Here is a 22,772-nt window from a genome sequence, read left to right as displayed (position 1 = left end):
AGTACTTGTGGAAGGATGGGTATTTTATATACCCATAAAACCTTTGAGACTCTTCATTTTTTAAATCGTACCTTACATAATTGAGGGACTCACTAACCAAGAACCACGAGCTTAATGAGAAACACCTGGACTATAGCTCAATTTATAATCAGCCTTCCATCAAGCAAGGCACGTCCATATTCCCACTGCACTGGAGAAGCAAAACCTCTCCATGGTTGTACAAATTAACTTTGTCTCATGTGTACTTGATCGGAATAATTTCCTCCAAAAGATTGACTGGATTAGAAAATAAAAGCAGTCCTAAACAATAACTGCCAGGTGGTTGTCCTGTTTTTCTACCGGCTGCTCATCCTAGAAAACTAAGATTGAAATGGACCTGTTTGCTTGACTGTGCTTATAGACTAATCTAGCAGATACCTGCAGGTTAATATCCATAAAACTGTTTATGTCTTGGTGGTTAAGTCTTTAAACACCGCAGTTTTCTGACAAAAGGGCAAACTTGCCTCTGTACAAAAGTAAAAATGGTTCCATGTTGTTCATAAAGTAAAGTTCTACATTTAGGCAAGAAAAACCAAATGCACAGGTATAGTATAGGGCAGGGGTAGGCAACCCAAAACACTCAAAGAGCCACTTGGACCTGTTTCCCACTGAAAACAAAACACTGGGAGCCGCAAAACCCTTTTGATATCTAAAATGAAGATAACACTGCATATATCCTTTTTTAATATATATATATATATATATATACACATACACATACACACACACACACACATATACATACATACATACATATATATATACATACACACACATATACATACATACATATACATGCACATACATACATACATACATATCTCATAGAGGTAAAAAGGGTATATGTAGTGTTATCTTCATTTTAGATGTCAAAAGGGTCTCTCTCTCTCTGTCTCCCCCCCCTCCCTCTCTTTCTCCTTTTCTCTCTCTCCCTCTCTCTCTCTCTCTTTCTGCCCTTGGTCTGCCAGTCCTCTTCCCCCATTCTTTCTTTTTCTCTCTTTCCTCTCTCTCTCTCCCTCCCTCCCTCTCTCCAATCTTCTGCTCATCTGGCAAGCTGGCTTCAAGCTGTTCTCCAACAAGCTCAGAGGTAGGCAACCTGGGCTCTTTTATGACTCATGGATTTCAATTCCCAGAATTCCTGAGTCAGCATAGCTGGGCTAGCTAACTCTCTCCTGCCCTTCCTGCTTCCTGCTGAGACAGCAAAGGGAGGAGCCACGCCCAAAAAGCTTTTCAGCTCTTAGAGAACACCGTGAGTCCACTCTCTTTTTTTTACACTCACAGACACACACACATAGAGCAACACACACACACACACACACACACACACAGAGAGAGAGAGAGAGAGAGAGAGAGAGAGAGAGAGAGAGAGAGAGGTGCAAGTGCCTGTCTGTCTCTTTCTGCAAATGGCAGAGGAGGCTGGGAGCCGCAGGGGAAGGCTCAAAGAACCACATGCAGCTCTGGAGCCACAGGTTGCTGACCTGTATCCTGTCCTGTCCTAGCCTGTTCCATTCCATTCCATTCTCCTATCCTATCCTATCCTATCCTATCCTATTAATAGGGATAGAATCAAGATCACACAAAGTATTAGTACTGCTTTATAATGCCATGGTAAGACTACACAAGGAATACTGTATCCAGTTTTCGTTGCCATGATGTAAAAAAGATTTTGAGACTCCAGAAAGAGTGAAGAGAAGAGTAATAAAGACAATTAGGTGACTGGAGGTTAAAACTTAAAAAGAACGGTTGCAGGAATTGGATAAGTCTAGTTGAATGAAAAGAAGGACTATGGGTGACATGATAGAAGAGTTCCGATATCTCAGGGGTGCCACAGGAAGAGGGGATTTGTATTACCTAAAGCAGGTAGGACAAGAAGCAAAGGAAACTGACAAAAAAAATGTTGTAAATTGTGGTCATGTGACTCCGGGATGCTGTAAATACCCATAACTAGAGCTAATTACAAAGTGCCTCAGACGCGATCATGTGACTGGATGGGGGGGGGGCAGCCATTAGAATTTCAAATCCAGGCTAAAAAAGCGAGTTAGAGAGAAAGGAACATGATATGTACTATGTAACACTGAATATATACTAGTAAGAAAAAGACTATTGAGCGATTAACTAATATATTGATTATGATAATATAGAAATTAACTCTTATTGTTTTTTAAATGCTTGAACCCAGACAATATGCTGTTTGCTAAATATTAAGAATGTTATTTAAAAAAAAAACAACCCTAATCCTAACCCTAATCCTAACCTTAACTCTAACCCTATCCCTACAAAACTTAATAACATATATATGGGGGGTGGGCGAACAAATTTCAAATCCAGGTTGTAAATAGCCCTGGGAAGTCAATCGTATGTTGAGGTCTACCTCTACTTACAACATGGAGTCTGGAAAGCTTCTTCATGAATTGTGGGTGAAGGGAAGGACGAAGTCACAGACTAAGAAACAATTTCTATATTAGGACAATGACATTGAATACAATCTGAGGAAGAAGATGTTAATAACACAATCAACTGAAAAATAAAATCACCAGCAACAGAATGTTATATCCAATGTTCCAAACTAAACTTGCTATATCGGACACTGAGTGTTCTATATGGAAGACTTAATTATATGTGAGAATTCCCTAAAGTCAGAAAATGGAAAACTAGATGGAATACAAAGTGAGTCAAACATTTATGAAGGTGGCTAGTAAATCCACTAAACACTACAGAAGTGATTATGGCATTATTGAATTCTGGTAAACCAATTAGGTGGCTCTTATTTCTTATTACAGAAAAGATAATTGCCTTTAAAGGGGGCAGATTTGTCATCAAAACTATTATATATAGCTCCCAATGAAGGGAAAGAGAATTAGCAACGTTGCAGAGGAGGAGGAGGAGGAGGAGGAGGAGGTTTTTAAGAAGAGACTGGACAGTCACTTGTCTGAGATTGTATACTAGGTTATCCTGCTTGAGTGGGAGGCTGGACTAGAAGACCTCCAAGGTCCCTTCCAGCTCTATTCTATTCTGTTCCGTTCCGTTCCATTCCATTCTATCTCCTGTTCACCACTGTATCTTATGGTAACTCAGAAGCAAATTTATAAACAGTCACCATATGCCATTGGGAAAAAATGATCCCATAGAATAGCTTACTTTGAAAATGTCTTTTCTGTTTGTTTGTTTTTCGTTCCTCCGTTTTCTTGCATTAAGAATACTGCGCGGGCAATCCATGGGTTATATAAGTCCTCATTTTCATAATTCTGACATTATGCAAGGGGTCAGAAAGATGTTGACCAGTCTTTTTGCGCAACTCTTGAGGACTGCTTTTTAACACAAAGGAAAGCTGGCAGTATTGACGAAGCAAAGGAAAAAAAAAACGTCACTGAAGAGAGCTAGCAAGGTAGAAGAGGACACTAAATACATTGTCTGAAGCTGGTATTAAAATATAATGATAGCAATTTATGTTAAGGTATTACGGACAAGGGTACAGAGTCTTAGGCATGGACGGGATTATTGAGCTTTTAAACATGGAGAGAGGCCTCATTGTAGAAGCTTTGTTCATTATCTAAGCTGGTCTCAGATCTCTTTGAACTGTTCTAACCCAGTCCAAAATGAGTCTTTTTCACTCGATCTTTGAAACCGTAGTCAAGTCCCAAAATGCGGATTAAAATGTAAATACTTGAACAACAACTAAACAGGGACAAGGCATTCAATGAAACTTCAAAAGGATTAAATTTTACTTGTGTAGAACTTGGTAAACTAGAAAAAAAAATATGGAATTTATCCCGAGACATTTATTGTTAGGTAAAAGGTAAAATAGTTCCCCCACCCCACCCCTTTTGGGTTAAGTAAGAAAGGTATCACCTTGCAAAAAAAAGTATGCAGTTGCAAAGAATCAAGGCTGGCTTGATAACAGATAATGAACAAATGAATCAATCAATTAAAAAAGGTAAAGTCTTTTTCAGTCAAGCTCACTTATTAGTGACTTCATGAATTACGACCACAGAATTTTTTATTTTTTTTTAAAAAAAAATCTTTAGCCTATAACAAGGGTCTTCAAACTTGGCCCTTTTATGACTTGTGGACTACAACTCCCAGAATTCCTCTGCCAGCATGCCTGGCTGAGGAATTCTGGGAGTTGAAATCCACGAATCATAAAAGGGCCATGTTTGAAGACCTCTGGCCTATAGCCCTGTGAATTCCTGTTAGTCCCACATCTAAGCCCACTAGAAATGATTAGGAAAAGGGATTTAAAATACAGGTAGTCTCTGACTTATGACCACAAGTGAGCCCAAGATTTTCTGTTGCTAAGTGAGACAGTTGTCAAGGGAATTTTGCCCCATTTTATGAACTTTCTTGCCACAGTTGTTAAGGGAATCGCTGCAGTTGCTAATTTAGTATTACTTGGTTGTTAAAGGGAGTTGGGCTTCTCCATTTTGCCTGTCAGAAGATCGGAAAAGGGGGTCACATGACTCCGGAACTCTGCAACCGTCACAAACATGAGTCAGTTGCCAAGCATCTGAATTTTGATCACATGACCAGGGGGATGCTACTATGGTCGTAAGTGTGAAAAAACGGTCAGAAGTCACATTTTTCAGTGCCGTTCTAACTTCAAACGGTCACTAAATGAAAGGTTGCCAAACTGAGGACTATTGTCCCAGTGTTTGACAGATCAGTTCTCATGGAGAGAGTTTTCCTGTTAACATAACTGCAAGTCCGCTGTTCCCTGGATAAAATGTTTCACTGATTTGAATGAGAAAGTCGCACTGACCTTTTTAAAATAAATAAATAAATAAATTGTAACGTTATGCTTAATCACATTTGAAAGAACATTAACCCTCCAGAAAACATGTTTCCCACAGGTATTAATAGATTTTCTTTATATCATTTTTAGGTCAACGGTACAGAGATTGAATATGAATTTGAAGAAATTACACTGGAAAGGGTAAGTTAATTATGTTTCAACCTGGAGAGACATTGTCAGAAATACAAATAAAACAGCATGTTGGAAGGCGCCCTTTATTATTATACCATTTGAGGGGAAGTTACATTATTTAGTGGTGACAAAAGCCTATCAATGCAGATTTATTACGGGTTCGAAATCTCAAAACTACATGGTGAATTGCAAAGGAGCTTTTCCTTTAAACCAGACATGTCAAACTCGCGACGTCAAGTGACGTCGCGCAACGTATCGGAGCTTTTTCCCCATTGCCAACAATGGGGTGGGCGTGGTTTCCTGGTGACGTGTCAGGCCTGCAGGGGCGGCAGTTTGACACCCCTGCTTTAAATAGTTACTTGCCCTTTTATTTTAAAATGATGACACTATTACGTATGGTGGTTAAAAATTTATCAGCTGTTCTTTGTATTTCGCAGCAATATTTCTGAATTTGTTTTATTTTAACGAAAGGTCCATTCATAGGGAGGCATATACAGGTAGTCCTTGACTTAAGATGGTAATGGAGTCTGCCCATCATCGTCATAAATCATAAGGGTTTTTAATATGGGTCACCCACATGACCGACTTGATTTTGTGATCTTTTTGGCAGCAGTCGTTAAGCAAATACCATGGTCATTCAATGAAACAATGGTCCCCTCTGGGCCAGTTTTGGCAGAAAATACAAGTAAATGCCAGTTTTCAACAAAAGCATCATAAAACATGGTTATGTGACTGTGGGATGCCGCAAATGACCGTAAATAGGGGACCGAATGGCAATAACCAAACATGCAGTCACATGATTGGAGGGGGCAGTCTTCAGAACTTCAGAACTGGGTTGTAAGTACCCCCAGGGAGATAGGACACCAGTCATAAATTGAGGACTAGTTATTTACCATTTGTGTAGTGGCTATATTCTTCCATCCCCTTTTTAAGCTGAATGCTGAATTCATTCATTTTCTGCATTCACAGGATACAGTGAACCATAAAAATAACCAAAGATATTGTCCTGAGTCGATCCATTAAACGACTACATGACTAGCAAAGGCTAAGACTAATCAAGCTTAGGATATTATTCAAAAACATCTGCAAAACCCGTAACTCACTGGTTAAGCATGTGTGTGAACATAGCCAATAAATTAGTTGTCAAGGTTCCGGCTTACGGTCCCAACAAAGTAAATACACCAGTATCATTTAGATCTCTAATGCAAAACTTTATTGGGGACAGCATACCGGCACTAAAGAGTTGAAAACCAGCTCTGGCAATATGACGGGAAAAAGATTATTAAAAGAGTAAAAATTCCCTTCCTCTCTCTGACAGTTCAGGACACATTGTCTAATTAATCCTCAGGCAGTTGTTATGAGACGAACGTCTCTGTCCACCACAGCATCTTTTCGGTGACCTTGGTTCCCATCCAGATAAAATCCACCTATGCATTCCAAACCTTTCCCTCCACCCCTTGCAACCGTAGGCAAGCTAGAAGAAGCATAGCGGTCCTAATGCAAGCAATCCTCATAGGTTGACAGTAGTTTTATCCAGTTTCTTTCCTCAAAAAGTGATTGTTTTCTTGGCTACTCACCTCAAACCAAAGGGCTAATTTGGTGTAGTGGTTTAAGGCATCATACTAGAAACCAGGTAACCCTGAGTTCTAGTCCCACCTTAGCGATGAAGCCAGCTGTGCTCTTGGGCCAATCCTTCTTTCTCAGCCCATGGAGATGTTATCAGTTTGCAACAATGGCAAGTATCTGAAGCTTGGATGTTGTTGGTGGTGGAAGTGGGGGATTGTGCGGGATGGTTGAGGATCTGTGCTGTCTCTGGTTGGCTGTGTGGTTGATTTGGATTCTGAGGGATTCGTAGGCTGGTTGTAGGTCGATGTGTCCAACTCCACATACTCACACTTGAAGCCCTTTTATAAGCAGAAGAACACCAACACCGACTTCCCCTGAACTCCGCTACAGATATTACCTAGCCTGGTAACGAAACATTTGGAAACCAAACCCCAAGCTTGGAGAACGAACCTTCACCCATGTGTTGTCAATTTGCTGTGGGTATTTCAGCCTCTTTGTTGTGCTCTTCTTGTCGGAAGCCGCCCTGAACTTACTTCCCAAAATATCTGGGCTTTGTAGTCTTAGAAGGTTAGAAGACCTTGCAATGACATGCTCTGTTTTTGCATTTCCGTATAGTAGACAGGTAAACCTCGACTTATGACCACAATTTGGGACCAGAATTTCCTTGTGCTGAGCAAGGTGGTTATGAAGTGAGTCATGCCCAATTTGACCACCTTTTAGTCAGGGTTATTAAATAGATCGCTGCAGCTATTAAGTGAATTGCGGGACGGTTAGGCGATTCTGGCTTCCCTCGTTGACTTTGCTTCTCAGAAGCATGCTGGGAAGGTCCGAAACAGCGATCACATGATCCTGGGAGGCTACAACTGGTGTAAATACATGTCAGTTGCCAAGCACCTGAATTTTAACCCCGTGACCGTCCCAAAGGTGCTTTTTTCAGGAGGCAACTGGACTTTCTTGTTTTTCTTTGAAGACATTTTGCTTCTCATCCAAGAGGAGAAGATGGATAGTGAAGGATGGAAAGATTTATACTCCTTGTAGCCATTTGCATTCTTTCAGAGGGTTGTTGAGGCCACTTGGAGGTTTATCTGGGTCCTCAAGGTCACTTGAGTGGTGCAGTTGGGTGTGGAGCCTTCTTGCCTGCTGGATATTTTCTGCCCTGGGTCCCTTCACTGTTGAAGACAGGTGCAGGCTGTTGGGGTTGAGTCTGTATTGTCTGCATCTCAAACTGAAGTGCAAATGGTTCTGCAGAGTATTCTGGACATCCGTTTATACTCCCATTCAGAGGATGTTCATCCCAAAGTGCATAGCCACAGGTTTATGGAGATTCTCAGTCATCCAGGTCATGATTGTCCCAAAGGTGCTTTTTCAGGAGGCAACTGGACTTCCTTATTTTCCTTTGAAAACGTTTCGCTTCTCATCCAAGAAGCTTCTTCAGCTCTAGCTGGATGGTGGGGAATGGAAAGATTTATACTCCTTGCAGACAGCTGGTCATTTGCCTTCTTTTAAATCTCCATAGACATTTAATCCCATGATTGTGGGGATGCTGTGACAGAAATGCAAGGACCGGTTCTAAATGACCTTTTTTATTTTTGTTACAATGGTTGCTAAGCGAATGATTATAATTCAAGGACCTGTACTTTACATATTCTGAGAATGTGCAATGTCTCTAAAAGAGAAGCAGTGCCCTGCATTAGGTCTATATTACTAAAAGCATTACATATATATATTCTCAGAATATGTAAAGTACAGGTCCTTGAATTATAATTATAATATATATATGTCGTTTGTCTTCGATGTTCTCACGACTGGCCACGAGAAGAGCGAGAAACATCGAAGACAAATGACGAGACAGCTACTACCTGCGCTCCCGCACATGCGCCGAGGAGAAAAGGAGCCTGACAAGCGGAGGAGCAACCCCAAGGGCGCATCAGACAGCCATCCCACTGGTGGATATGCACACCTCACCGAAGGCAGCACGGGGGGGGGGAGTGAAGAACCCCAACAACAGGGGATTTACTACCCAGGTGCTGGTACACGCACAGGGGGAATAATAGACTAGCAAATGTGAGAATGACATCTGAAAAGCGTAGGATAGATAGTTTGGTGATGAAGACACGGGGACAGCCCAGGATAAGTGGGATGGGGGGGAGAAGAGCAGGAGCAACCTGATAGCCGCCCCCTGGGCACTCACACACACACCAGGGGAATAACAATGACTGGGGGCAGGGAAGCAACCTTGGAAGCTACTGATGCATTGACAAGCACAGCCCTTTAAGAACAGCACGGCCGGTACTAATGAGTGAACAAATGATCCGTTCAAGGGTTAGAGCACAGAGGCGGCCAGTTATATAAACAAACTCCCGGATCTAGCGTTTTTACACTCTGACGATGTCGGTAGTTTGGCCAACGAAAGCTTAGTACTTTTGTAGATTAAACAGCTTTGGTTTAAGATTTTTATCCTGGTGTTCAGATACTTTTATTACTGCCCCAATATATACATATACATATACATACATACATACATACATACATACATACATACATATATATATTCTGAGGTTTTCGCGGGTGTTTGTATGTAGGTCTTTGGTTGTTCGGGTTTTGTCCTGCGTAAAATTGGAAGTGTCTTGGCGACGTTTCGACGAAGTCCCATTCGTCATCTTCAGGCTGGTGTTTTCAGCTTCGTGCATCCGCCTGAATGGTGTTTTCAGCTTCGTGCATCCGCCTGAATGCCGTTCCTACCAGCAATGGGGAAGAGCGTGTGATAGGGAGGAGGGGGGATGATGAATTGAGAGGCGGAGTAAGCACCCGATCACGCAGCAAACAAATGGAACGGTGGAGAACTGTCAACACGAAGATTGCCAGGACGGAGGAGGAGGGCATAGACCCCCAAATATACAACACCCGTATGAAAGTTACTCATGATAGTGGAGGAGTGAGAAGAAAGGGTGTGGAGCAGGGATTGAGAAAACCGTGTGTGGGGGGGAGCGTCTGTGAGCCCAGAGAGGCCTGTAATACTGATAGAGGAGAAACGGATGCCCCCAGGGTGGAAAATGAAAACAAAAAAGGGATGAGGGTCAGTACTATGGAAGGAAATAAGGATAAAGGGGTGGTAGAGGAGATGAATGTTAGTAATGAGATAGTGGAAGGAATGATCCGGAAGAACCATAGAAGGAAGCGCAAGGAGAGTAATAAAGAAACATCTGGAACACTAATTAACCGGCCGGGACCAGTGACGCGGTCCATGAGCCGGTGCAGATGCCGGCAAAACCCATTTAAGTCATCATTGTTTACTGGCTCCTTAGCCCTGATGATGTTTGGAGTTTCCAAACGAAAGCTTGGCAGCTTTTAGTAAAGTATATTTTTATATTTATATTCTCCTGGTGTTCGTATTTTATTCGTACCATAGACATGCCCAGGAGTCGTATTTTTATGCAAATTTTCCAGCATATGTATATATATGTTTTCTGAGGTATATATATATATATATATATATATATATATATATATATATATATATATATATATATATAAATTGCCAATACTCAATTGATTATGAATTCCTCTAGAGTGGGTCTAACACAGAATTATATTCCCATCACACTGAAAATGATTAAACAAGATTGACTAGATCATCACAAAGAATAATGGGAAATGGCAGAGGACATTTCTGTCCCTGAGTTATTGGGGCATTTTTAATCATCTCTCCTTAATTGGAGTATCAAAAGGTCATTGAACAGCACACGAGCATCTCAAGATAATATTTTGGAACGCCAGATTGTTTTGAATGGATGCATCCAGTTATTCATTTATTTGGAATGAAGGCCAATATGATTCGTGCGCATCACTGCAGCTTGACCTGGCAGAGATAATGGATTAGCCTTCGTGTTAACTTGCAAATGATAGAAAATGAGTGTTTGCTTGCAGCCTTCCATTTCTTAGCAAAACCCACAGCTGAAAAACAAGCACAGGAGAAAATAGCTCTTGCGTAGTTTGGAGATGTGGTCACTACCAGCTGTGAGTCACTCGCAGTAAAAATTCAATTATGTTTATTGCCAAAGGAAGGGTGGTGAGGATTTTGTTTTCCTCATGGACCCATATGTGAAATATGCTATAAAGTACATTCATACTGCCATAAAACACTGGGGACAACTCTGTGTGTCCTAGAACAGGGGTGTCAAACTGCCGGCCGGTGGGCCAGATGCGTCACGCGGAAGCTGCACTCTCCTCATTGCCGGCAATGGCAAAACAGTGCTGATACGTCATGCGATATCACGTGACGTTGCAAGTTTGACATGTCTGTTCTAGAACAGGGGTCCTCAAACTTGGCCCTTTTATGACTTGTGGACTTCAGGCACACTGGCTGAAGAATTCTGGGAGTTGAAGTCCACAAGTCATAAAAGGGCCAAGTTTGAGGACCCCTGGTGTACGGTCTCCTGCTTGGCAGGATTGGACTAGAACAGGGGTCTCCAACCCCCAGTCCATGGACTGGTACAGGGCCGCAGCATGCCAGCAACTGGTCCACACAAACAAGCAAAGCCCCATCCTTGGGATGCAGGCAGCGCACAAACCCACGCACTCTCCGGTCCGCGAAAAAACTTTTCTCCACGGATTCGGTCCCTGGTGCCCAAAAGGTTGGGGACCTCTGGACTAGAACATCTCCAATATCCCTTCCAACACTGTTATTCTATTATGCTGCTATTCTGATGGTTTTCTTGCAGACATTTCATTACCCAACTAGGTATCATTATCATATCCATCATCATCATCATTGCAGTGATGATGATACCTAGTTGGAGAATGAAATTCTGCGAGAAAACCATCAAGCTCACCACAATTCTGACTCTTAGGGTTAGAATACACGAAGAAAACCCAGTGCCTTTGAAACTGTATAGCATTTTCCCCCCATAATTATTTCTCGCGTCAGAAAAAAATTGCCCCTTTCTCCTTCATGAATTTGCTAACTCCCAGTTGGTTATCATCTTGACAGAACTTTCAACAGATGGTTTTTGAAACCACCACTTAATTCTGGCGTTTCAAACCCAGAGACATCTGTGGAAACTCAACCGATTCATTTGTTGGCAAAGATTTAAGCCTCTTAGGTTTTCTTTCCCCACCTCTCTCAGAAGTTACACTTTTATTTCTAATTCTGTAAAAATAACTGGTAACACCGGGACTTAGTGGGTTTGTCCTTGAGGCTGCTGGGACTTTGTGTGTTTGGGGGGTGGGGGAGGAAAAATCACAAAGAATCTCAGAGATGTAGACCTTGGGACCTTTGAATAATCTTCCAGGTTTAGTTTTCAGCAAGGATATTCTTCTGCTGCTGCTGCAAACAATTATCTTCCATTTTTCTTAGGCCTCATTATATTCAATTGTCTTTCTTCCGGGAAGGAAGAAAAATAAATAATGAACAGATGGTTAAGCCAGTTCTTGGGTCTGTACATGTGCAAAAGAAAGGAGGAAATGCTGAACAAGCATCTCATCAGGAGATGAGTTCCCAGGTGGCCGTTGAAGGTTCTTTCTCTTAGAGAACCAGATTAAGGGCTTGTTGAAGGAAAAGTCTTCATCCTGGTTCAGTCCAAGCCAGGAATAAACAACATGGCGACTGCTTTAGAAAGAAGATTGCAGTTTATTGAAGAGGAGAGTCAGACAGAGAGATGGCTCTGCAAGAAAAGAGAGCGAGCACATGTAGGGAGTGGGTTTTTATACCCTCTGGACCCTTTTGTTTGGAGTTGTTCCTGTGGCATGAACTTCAACCTGAGTCTGAATGTGCCCTTTGGTATCTGTGGGTTAATCCTATTATGTCCTGTCTTAGAGTTTGGGTGGGGTATGTAAATTTTAAGAGTCTTTGTCTTCCTAAGCTTCTAGCTGGGGGCCTCCAACCTTCCTGAATGGATTATTTACATCTGCATTTCTACAGAGCTGGTTTCTGCTTGGGGGAGGGAGACTTGGGGCTATTAAGAAAAATTGGGCATGCTTTTCTGCCTCTTTAAGATCCTTTGAGGAAATACAATATTCTGCCCTTTTAATATTTCTTGGGTTTGGCTAGTCTAAAGAAAAGAAGAAACAGGGGCGACAAGATAGCAGTATTCCAGTGTTTGAGGGGCTGCCACAAAAAAGAAGGCATTAAAATATTCTCTAACAGCACCAGAAGGCAGGACAAGAAACAATGGCTGGAAACTGACCAAAGAGAGAAGCAACCTGGAATTAAGGAGAAACTTCCTAACAGTAAGGACAATTAATCAGTGGAACAGCTTGCCTCCAGAAATCATGGGTGCTCCATCACTGGAAGTTTTTAAGAAGAGGCTAGACCAGGGGTTCCCAGCCCCCGGTCCATGGACCAGTACCAGGCTGCAACATGCCAGCAACCGGTTCACACAAACAAGAAAAGCCCCATCTGCAACATGCAGGCAGCACACGAAACCACACACCCTCCAGTCCACGGAAAAATCTCTGTCCACGGAACTGGTCCCTGGTGCCCAAAAGGTTGGGGACTTCTGGACTAGACAGTCCCTTGTCTAAAATGGTACAGGTTCTCCTGCTCGAGCAAGGGGCTGGACTAGAAGACCTCCAAGGTCCCTTCCAACTCTAGTCTATATATCTATTCATCTTGAAATAAGGAGGAATTTCCTGACAATGAGGACAATTAATCATTGGGACAGCTTGCCTCCCAAAGTCGTGGATGCTCTATCACTGGAGATTTTAAAGAAAAGATTGGACAACCATTTGTCCAGGATGCTATAAGGATTCCTGTCTTGGAAAGGGAGGTGGATCGCAAGGTCCTTTCCAGCCCTCTGATTCTACATGTACTGTATTCCTTGATCCAGTTGGCTCACTCTTAATCTTGACTTGGGCAATGGGACGTGGTAGATTTTAGCAGTGGTTTAATAAAGCAACGAGGCTAGCTGTGGTTTAATTTCTCTCCCGGCGGCTATAAAAGCCTCCAGCTTCCGCCACAATATTTGTCCTACAAAAATGCCTTCAATTGATTGCTTGCCCTATTTTCCCTATCTTGCGTGCCCACTTGTAATTTCATAGTTGCAAGGGTACGGCTGACGCCGCCTTTCGCATTTAATAATGTAATTAGGCTAGCCTCATTCCCGAGCAACGCAGCGCAGGAAGGATATTTAAATGATGAAACTGGGGAGAGAATCGGTTCTTGATATTTGCAAGACGATTGACCTGAAAGGCACTTTTTCGGCATTGGGGTTAAAAACAACAACAACTGGTCACTGGCTGAAGGAATTTGACGTCAGAGAATAGGTTGGTTGTAATGAGGTCCAGTTGAGAGTGAGACCCAGAATACTCAAATAGAAAAAAATGAAAATGACCAGACACACCAGAGCCTAAGAAGAGAGAATAGAAGAGTGTTTAGCTCAGTGGTTCTCAACCTGTGGGTCGGGACCCCATTTGGGGTCGAACGACCATTTCACGGGGGTCGCCAAACAACGCAGTCTGCCATTTTTCCCCCCTTTTCCTTAGCTGTGCTACTCCCTTTTATTCTATTGGCTTTTGAAAGCCAATAGAATAGACTCTCTTGAATAGAGTCTAATTCTATTGGCTTTCAAAAGCCAATAGGAATTGTCCAGGCTGTCTCTGCCCTGCTGAGCCCGCCAAAAGTCCCATTCTGCAAACGGTGCTGCACCAGTGGAGTAGTCCTCGACTTACGACCGGTTGAGTAGTCCTCGACTTACGACCGGTTGGGGGTCGCGGCATTAAAAAAGGTTGAGAACCACTGGTTTAGCTGAACAACAGAATGGGATCAGGAAAAAAAAAGATTATAATTATGTTTCTCCCTTGTCCCAAAGGTGCCTTTTTTCAGGAGGCAACTGGACTTCCTTATTTTTCTTTGAAGACGTTTCGCTTCTCAATCCAATAAGCTTCTTCAGCTCTGACTGGATGGTGGGGAATGGAAGGATTTATATTCCTTGCAGACAGCTGGTCATTTGCATTCTAAAGAGCAGCTGTCTGCAAGGAGTATAAATCTTTCCATTCCCTACCATCCAGTCAGAGCGGAAGAAGCTTCTTGGATGAGAAGCGAAACGTCTTCAAAGAAAAACAAGAAAGTCCAGTTGCCTCCTGAAAAAGCACCTTTGGGACAACCGTGACCTGGATGATTGAGAATCTTCATCAACATTTCCCCTTTGTATGTATAGCATTTTTATTGTTCAGTCGCTAGGTCATGTCTGATTCTTTGTGAACTCATGAAACATAGCATGCCAGCCCACCACCTGTCCTCCACTATCTCCCAGAGTTTACCCAAATTCATGTGCATTGCCTGAATGACACTTTCTAACCATCTCATCCTCTGCCATCCCTGTCTCTTTTCACCGTCCGTCTTTCCCAACATCAGGGTCTTTTCCAGGGAGACTTCTCATCTGAGTATTTGTGCTTCAGCTTCAGGATCTGTCCTTCCAAAAGACAGTCAGGGTTGATTTCTTTTAGAATCGGCTGATTGGATCTCCCCACAGTCCAAGGGACTCTCAAGAGCCTTCCCCAACACCACAGTTCAAAAGCATCAATTCTTCGACACTCAGCCTTCCTTATGGTCCACCTCAGTGGTGGGATTCAGCCGGTTCGCACCGGTTCAGTAGAACTGGTAGCTAAATTTTGCTGCATTCGGAGAACCGGCTGGCTGCCAGGAGTCCTGGGAGGCCTGGAGGAGGCCTCCAAGGCCTAGAACCGCCCACCGGAAGCACATGGATGCTATTTTCAGAAGTCCCAGGCCTAGAACGGCCCACCAGAAGTGCATGGATGCCACTTCCGGAAGTTCATTCTAGACCTCAGAGGCCCAGGCCTGCATTGAATAAGAGAAACGGTTGTTCAGGAATTTGAATTCTACCACTGGTCCAACTCTCACATCTGACTATATGGACTTTGACAGCAAGGTGGTGTCTCTGCTTTATATAGCCTTACAGAACAGTGGATTGATTGACTGAACATTAGGAGAAAGAAGCTACATCAGTTTGATAGTGAAATCAGAGCCCACCAAGTAGAGGCTGACAGTCTTTTGTTCTGGTGCTCCAGATTTTCTGTAATTCTGTGGCCCTATTATATAATGTTATATTTCCAGTTAAGAGTATATTGACCTTAAGGTGCTCAGTTTGACCGAGTTTTCAGTTTTGCACCACAGAGTGGCAGAAAATCCCAGGAATAGCTTGCCTTCATAAACTGTGGGTATTCCATCACTGAAGGCTTTCAAGAAGAGACTGGACAACCATTTGCCTGAAATGATATAGGGTCTTCTGCTTGAGCATGGGGTTGGACTAGAAGACCTCCAAGGTCCCTTCCAATTCTATTATTCTATGTCCTAAATGCTCGACACATCTGGTTGTCATCTAATTTGCTGTTATTGCCACCATCATTTGGAGTCTGTGTGTGTGCACGCAGACATAATATCAATAATAATAATAATAATAATAACAACAACAACAACAACAACAACAACTTGGCAAAAAACATCAAGAAACTGCAGCTTCCTGCAATAACTCTAGCAATGTTATAAAAAACTGCGCTACTCAGAACATCTTATATTTTAAGGAGGTACCTGGTTGACATCTAGGATGCTGGTGTCAACCATCAGCGCCAGCCAGTTTGAATGTTCAGTTGAATGAGGTTCATATTTAATGAATAAAAGATAATAATAATAATAATAATAATAATAATAATAATAATAATAATAATAATAATAAAGTTGGAAGGGACCTTGGAGGTCATCTAATCCAACCCCCTGCTCAGGCAGGAAACCCTATACCATTTCAGACAAATGGCTGTCCAGCCTCTTCTCAAAGACTTCCAGTATTGGAGCATTCACCGCTTCTGGAGGCAGGTTGTTCCACTGGTTAATTGTTCTAACTGTCAGGAAGTTTCTCCTTAGTTCTAGGTTGCTTCTCTCCTTGGTTAGTTTCCATCAGTTGCTTCTTGTCCTGTCTTCAGGCGCTTTGGAGAATAGCTTGACTCCCTCTTCTTTGTGGCAGCCCCTGAAATATAGGCACACTGCTATCATGTCCCCCCTCGTCCTTCATTAAACTAGACATACCCAATTTCAGCAACCATTCCTTATATGTTTTAACCTCCAGTCCCCTAATCACCTTTGTTGCTCTTCTCTATATGTACACATTACCTTATTAATGTAACCTCAGAATCAATCCCCATTAAAATGTCATGCTACAGCTGGTCATTTGACCTTTAGCTACCAAATTCCTTTAAGACTTCTAATGGACTAATTGATATTGTGAAGTAAATGCATACAGAGGCACTTATTTTGCATAACTTAGTGCTCATGCATACATTGATTTCCATCCCCCCTCCACACACACCCCAGGCAGTGAGTATGAACTATTAATAAAACAAACCGTAGCCTTATCAAACAAATGTTGAACTAAGCTGGCAGTCAACATTTTTAGCTCGGAAGCAGAATAATGTCCCCATTCCTGATAACAAGGGAGCTGAGATTTGATCTTGAAATATGCTCAGAATGATTTTAAAAATTAAACTAGAACATCATCTATGTTGGGGAAGGTGGTTGAATGCATGTTTGGCTTTCCAAAGAACATGACATTACAGAGGCCTGGGTTGCACCACATCAATTTACTGGTTGGAGTAAATGCACACTAGAATTTGCAAATAGCATTTGGAGAAGGTGAAATTGGGCAGTGTGGTGGCCTAGTGGTGAAGACACTCACTTCCCACTCAGAAGGTTGAGAGTTCAATCCTAGGTAGGGCAGATATTACTCTATCCTTCGGTGAAAAGTAAAAATATCTGCTGTGAACTCTGCGCAGGCATCAGGAAGGGCATCCAATCTGTAAATCACTTGAAGTGTTAATACCACTTTACAATGCCTTGATATGGCCACACTTGGAATACTGCATCCAGTTTTGGTCACCACGATGTAAAAAAGATGTTGAGACTCTAGAAAGAGTACAGAGAAGAGCAACAAAGATGATTAGGGGACTGGAGGCTAAAACATATAAGGAACGGCTGGTGGAATTGGGTATGTCTAGTTTAATGAAGAGAAGGATGAGGGGGGACATGATAGCAGTGTTCCAATATCTCAGGGGCTGCCTCAAAGAAGAGGGAATCAAGCTATTTTCCAAAGCACTTGAGGGCAGGGCAAGAAGCAACGTATGGAAACTCATCAAGGAGAGAAGCAACCTAGAACTAAGGAGAAACTTCCTGACAGTTAGAACAATTAAGCAGTGAAACAACCTGCCTCCAGAAGCGGTGAATGCTCCAACACTGGAAGTTTTTAAGAAGAGACTGGACAGCCATTTGTCCAAAATGGTGTAGGATTTCCTGCCTGAGCAGGGGGTTGGACTAGATGACCTCCAAGGTCCCTTCCAACTTTATTATTATTATTATAAACGCGCAGCTCCATCCAGTTGTCCCAACTCTACCCCAAATAGGATTGTATTGTTCACACAATATGTTAAACTCTAAACCCAGATTAATGAAACAGCAAACATGTTTGTTTGCATGGCACTCCCAAATTAATCCTATGATGGTTTAACATGATGACATGATTCATAAAACATTTTAAAACAATGCTTGGCTAATTTTTTTGTTTTCGTTTTTGCATCTGTTGTAGCCTATAAAATCTACTCCCCTTATAAAGTTAGGATGAAATCTTTTTTTAATCTCTTTGTTCCTCTATTTTTTTTTAATATTCAAAGTGTGCCAGATTGTAGGTATGAGGTGGGAAGAAATGCTTACTCATCTTATTGCAAAGGCATGCATATTCAGATGCCTTAGGAATAAATAGAATATGTGATTTTTATTTTTCAAGCTGAGGTGCGCCCTGCCCTTGCTATTCATTTGAAAAATGCCTTCAGGGACCATTTCTTAAAATCTCCTTACAGATACGGAAAATTCACAAGTAAAATTAGGCTTAGACAGCATGCACCCTCAAAGCTATGCTTTTGAAACCGTAGTAAAAAATAAATTGTTGCTTGTTTTCAAGTCACATTAATAGATAGACCCAATTGAGGGAGTCAGGCTCTGCTACCCTTCCATAGGCAGTTAAAATGCCATTGATGCAAAGATTATTCAGCTATTAATTTCTCCTTTTCCCTTTGCACAGCTTCCATTAATTACTGAGCGATGTGTACATGCTTTAAATCCCTTCAAGAGTTCACCCACATGGCTTTGAAATCAAAATGGCTTCCAATTTAGGCAATTGTTGATTTCAAATTTTACCTTTAAAGCACCTAAATCTGGCCCTTTTTAGCAAAACACAGTGATTGATTTCCTTCCCCAGATGCTAAAGGCTTAACCTGGGTTTTCTAAACTGGGTTGCATGGAAACTTGATGGAATTCCATGGAAATCTAAGACAGTGCTTCCCAACCATACAACTTCCAGATAGATGGACTTCAATTCCCAGAATTCCCTTGCCAGTAAGATCATTCCTGCAAATTCTGCAGCCAGGTTTCTATCACAAGAGTTTTATCTCTTGATTTAAGGATGCTAGGATGTTTCTTTTCTTTTAAAGAAGTGTGCTCAGAAAAAGTTTGAAAACCCCTGGTCTTGACAACCCTTGTTGTTAACATCTATATTCTTCTGAACATAATGCTCATTAACTGGGGTTTTCTTCAGCCGAGGAAAAGGGTGAAATTTTTCAACTGAGAAAAGAACACCCACCAGAAAAAGATTTCAGCAAAACAGTTACTTCTCGACTTATGACTCGTTGCTTAGTAACTGTTCCAAGTTACTATATAGACTCCCCAAAAGTACGTACAATCCACTTCTGAAGTTCCAATGACTGTCCCGCCCCCTGTTCACATGACCTCATTTCAGCCAGTCAGCAATTGGCCAGCATTTACAGCCATTTGTAGTCTCCCATGGTTACATGACCCTGATTTATCACATTTTTACCAAAAACTGTTGTTTGTTTCTGATTTCCAGCACAAAAAAACCATAGCAAACAATGGGTTTGCTTATCAACTATGGTATTTGCTTAACAGATGTGGCATTCACTTTACAACCATGATGTTCATGTCAACATCCAGCTCGAAAATCCAAATAAAACTCCAGGTTTGTTCCGTTTCCAAAAATCTTACTGTTTATTGAATACACGGCATGGTAATGTCGAAGCAAAACTAACTCTGAGGATCCCAGACACCAGTTCATAGAATTAAACAATAATTTCTCCAGACAAACCCCCAACTTCTCACATAGGCCATAGCAACAATTTCACTTTGTTATGGGAACCGTCTGCTTCCTCTCCACACCTGCTGTGGTGTCCTTGGAAAGGTTTCAGGCTCTCACAGTCTTTAGCAGAATCGTAGAGATTTCATTTTTCCATCTAACCCAGGGGTCTTCAGACTTGGCCCTTTTATGACTTGTGGACTTCAACTCCCAGAACTCTTCAGCCAGTGTGCCTCGCTGAGGAATTCTGGGAGTTGAAGTCCACAGGTCATAAAAGGGAGAGTTTGAAGACCCCTGATATAATCCATTCTAAAGCAACAACTCCCCCCCTTAATTTAATGGCAAGTTGAAAGTTTCATTCTTGACAGCTCCCTTAATGACCAATACAAAAAAGGTCATAAAATTGACCTTTGACAATTGTCATGGCTTACAGCCATTATGGTCCTAAGTCAAGGACTACCTATATGTGGCAGGATTTTCTGAAGGCATAAGAATGGAAAAATAAGGTTCTACATTTAGGCAAGAAAACCCAAATGCACAACTAAAGAATAGGGGGTACCTGGCTCAACAGTAGTAACTGTGAGAGGGATCTTAGTCTGCTAGTGGACAATCACTTAAATATGAGCCAGTAGTGTGCTGCAGCTGCCAAAAAGGCCAACACAGTGCTGGGCTGCATTAACAGAGTGATAGAATCAAGATCATGTGTAGTATTAGTACCAGTTTATAAGGCCTTGGTGAGATTGGAATATCGCATCCAGTTGAGACTCTAGAAGAGTACAGAGAAGAGCAACAAAAATGATTAGGGGACTAGAGACTAAAACATACGAAGAATGATTGCAGGAATTGGGTATATAGAGTTTAATGAATGGAGGGCTAGGAATAACATGATAGCAGTGTTTCAATATCTAAGGGGCTTCCCCAAAGAAGAGGGGGTCAACCTATTCTCCAAAGCACCTGAAGGCAAAATAAGAAGCAGTGGATGGAAACCAATCAAGGAGAGAAGCAACCTAGAACTAAGGAGAAATTTCCTGACAGCCAGAAAAAATTAATCAGTGGAACAACCTGCCTCCAGAAGCTGTGAATGCTCCAACACTGGAAGTTTTTTAAGAAAAGACTGGACAGCCATTTGTCTGGAATGGTATAGGTTTTCTACCTGAGCAGGGGTTGGGCTAGAAGACCTCCAAGGTCCCTTCCAACTCTGTTATTCTTTTATTCTATTCTGAATGAAGCAGAACTTTAGTTCCTGCAAATCTGTTTTATGCAGTTTCAGAATACTTTCCCCAATTCCTTACAAAACAACAAAATGAATTCTTGGCAGTCTTTCAGAGAAGAGGCTCTTTGACCTCTGCCTCTAAATTGGAAGTGATTTTTTTTTTTTATTCCCCAAATGCAATTCTCACAGAGTCTCCTTCGTAAGATGAATTGAGAGTAAAGGGGGAAGGTTGGGATCACAACATTTCTAGCGGCTGAATTATTTCCCCGTTAGAACAATATAGACCAAAGTGTACTAAGATTTTTTAACTGCCTCTGGTAAGGTGGTGGAGCCTGTTTGCTGATAACAAAGTCACTTGCAGCTCCAGATAGTTGGCACAACTGTCTCCTAAATCTTTACCAGCCTAGGAAGTGACCGTTACAGTTATCTTAGTCCCTGCAGGGTCTTATCAGACCTGGTTGCAAAATTTTATTGGATCAATAGAAGTTATTTCCCTTGGTGCTCGAAGGACCACAGGGAAGAATTAGAGTTCTTCAAGAATGCAGGGCCTAAAGCAATGTTTTTCAACCTTAAGAATTTTCAGACTCCCAATGTACCTAAAGCATTCATTATTCATGCTCCATGTCACCTTGACCTCTTCAGCCAAATTGCTCTCCTCCAAATAGTGAGGGAAAATCTACATATACTCCAGGTTCTTTGCTTCCATCTCTTTGCAGGTTGCAAGTCTTAGTTCATTCTGAGCCTTTGCTTTCCTGACTTCATCCTTCAAGATTCAGGCTATCTGTTGATATTCTGCCTTAGTTTTGTGTCCTTCTTTCCATTGTTTTGTATTTGTCATTTTTGCCTTTCCATTTATCAGAGGGTTCTTTGGTGATGGTTTCTTCCTGGATTTCTTGTTTTTCTTTTTCAGTGGTATTGTGTTGGGCTGGGCTTTTATGAGTATATTTTTCAGAGTTTCAAAGCTTCTGCAGATGTTTTCTCCTTTAAGGTTTTCATCCATGGAATCCCTCCCAAGATCTCTCTCTCTTAATTTGTTAAAATTAAAATTAAATTCTTTTAGTAGTTGTCCTTAACTTACCATTATTTCTTCAGTGACTATTTGAAATTACAGTGACACTGAATGAAGACTTATGAGCCCCGAAGTTAGAGCTGTTGCAATGCCCCTGCAATCGTGTGATCAAACGTTCGGTGCTTGGCATCCCACCCACATTTATGACCACAGTGGTATCAACAAAAGAGAATATTTGTAGTTCATGGTTGAAATGGGGTCCTTGGTACTCTCTGAACTTGGCTGTTTTCTTGCAGACATTTCATTACCCAGCTAGGTTACATCATCAGCGCTAGAAGGGAGTGGGGTTAGCACTGTTGTTGTTATCTAGTTTGGTAAAGAAATGTCTGCAAGAAAACAACCAAACTCAGAGAGCAGCAAGGATTTTAGGGGTGCTTCAACTTAGTCAGTTTACCACCATCCTCCTTTCTCCTTTTTGCCTCTCTGCTTCAGTTCTCACCCTTGCTTGCTCTCTCTTATTTTAGTTTTCGGTTGAGTAATTGATTGGGGAGAAGCTGTGTGCCAATAACGGCAATGGCTTGCTAAGCAGAAACATTAAAGGCCTGAGCTGCAGTCCGTTTGATCAATTATGTTTACTCAGAGATAGAGAAAGCTGCTCCCGCTGTGATGGGATGGAAGGATTACTTTTGTGTCTGTCAGCAACTGAAAGCTTCTAGAAAGAGAAAATGCACAGTCAAGCACTGACACAAACCTTGGTTGATCATCTCATGAAGAAAGTCTGTACAGGGGTCAGTTCAAAGGTCCATTTCAGTAGCCGGCTTGCCTCTGACTCATCCAGCTACTTCAGAAGATTTTAGCTGAACAAACTTTGCTTGTCAA

The 22,772-nt window shown here is 41.8% G+C and overlaps 1 protein-coding gene across 15 annotated transcripts in view; it reads left to right on the top strand.

Moving 5' to 3' along the window:
* LOC120314980 (disks large homolog 2-like) overlaps positions 1–22,772 on the top strand; it is an 899,194-nt gene that overhangs the window by 776,296 nt on the left and 100,126 nt on the right. For all 15 annotated transcript variants that reach the window (XM_039358594.1, XM_039358591.1, XM_039358596.1 and 12 more), the window contains one exon: positions 4,919–4,969. In XM_039358594.1, the coding sequence (XP_039214528.1) occupies positions 4,919–4,969 (51 nt within the window). The remainder of the gene's footprint in view (positions 1–4,918; positions 4,970–22,772) is intronic.

The sequence above is a fragment of the Crotalus tigris genome, unplaced genomic scaffold, assembly GCF_016545835.1.
Source record: "Crotalus tigris isolate CLP2741 ecotype Arizona unplaced genomic scaffold, ASM1654583v1 scf7180000019031.1477733, whole genome shotgun sequence".
Lineage (NCBI taxonomy): Eukaryota > Metazoa > Chordata > Lepidosauria > Squamata > Viperidae > Crotalus > Crotalus tigris.
Note: the sequence above shows the minus strand (reverse complement) of the source record. Positions and strands in the feature narration are given on the sequence as shown.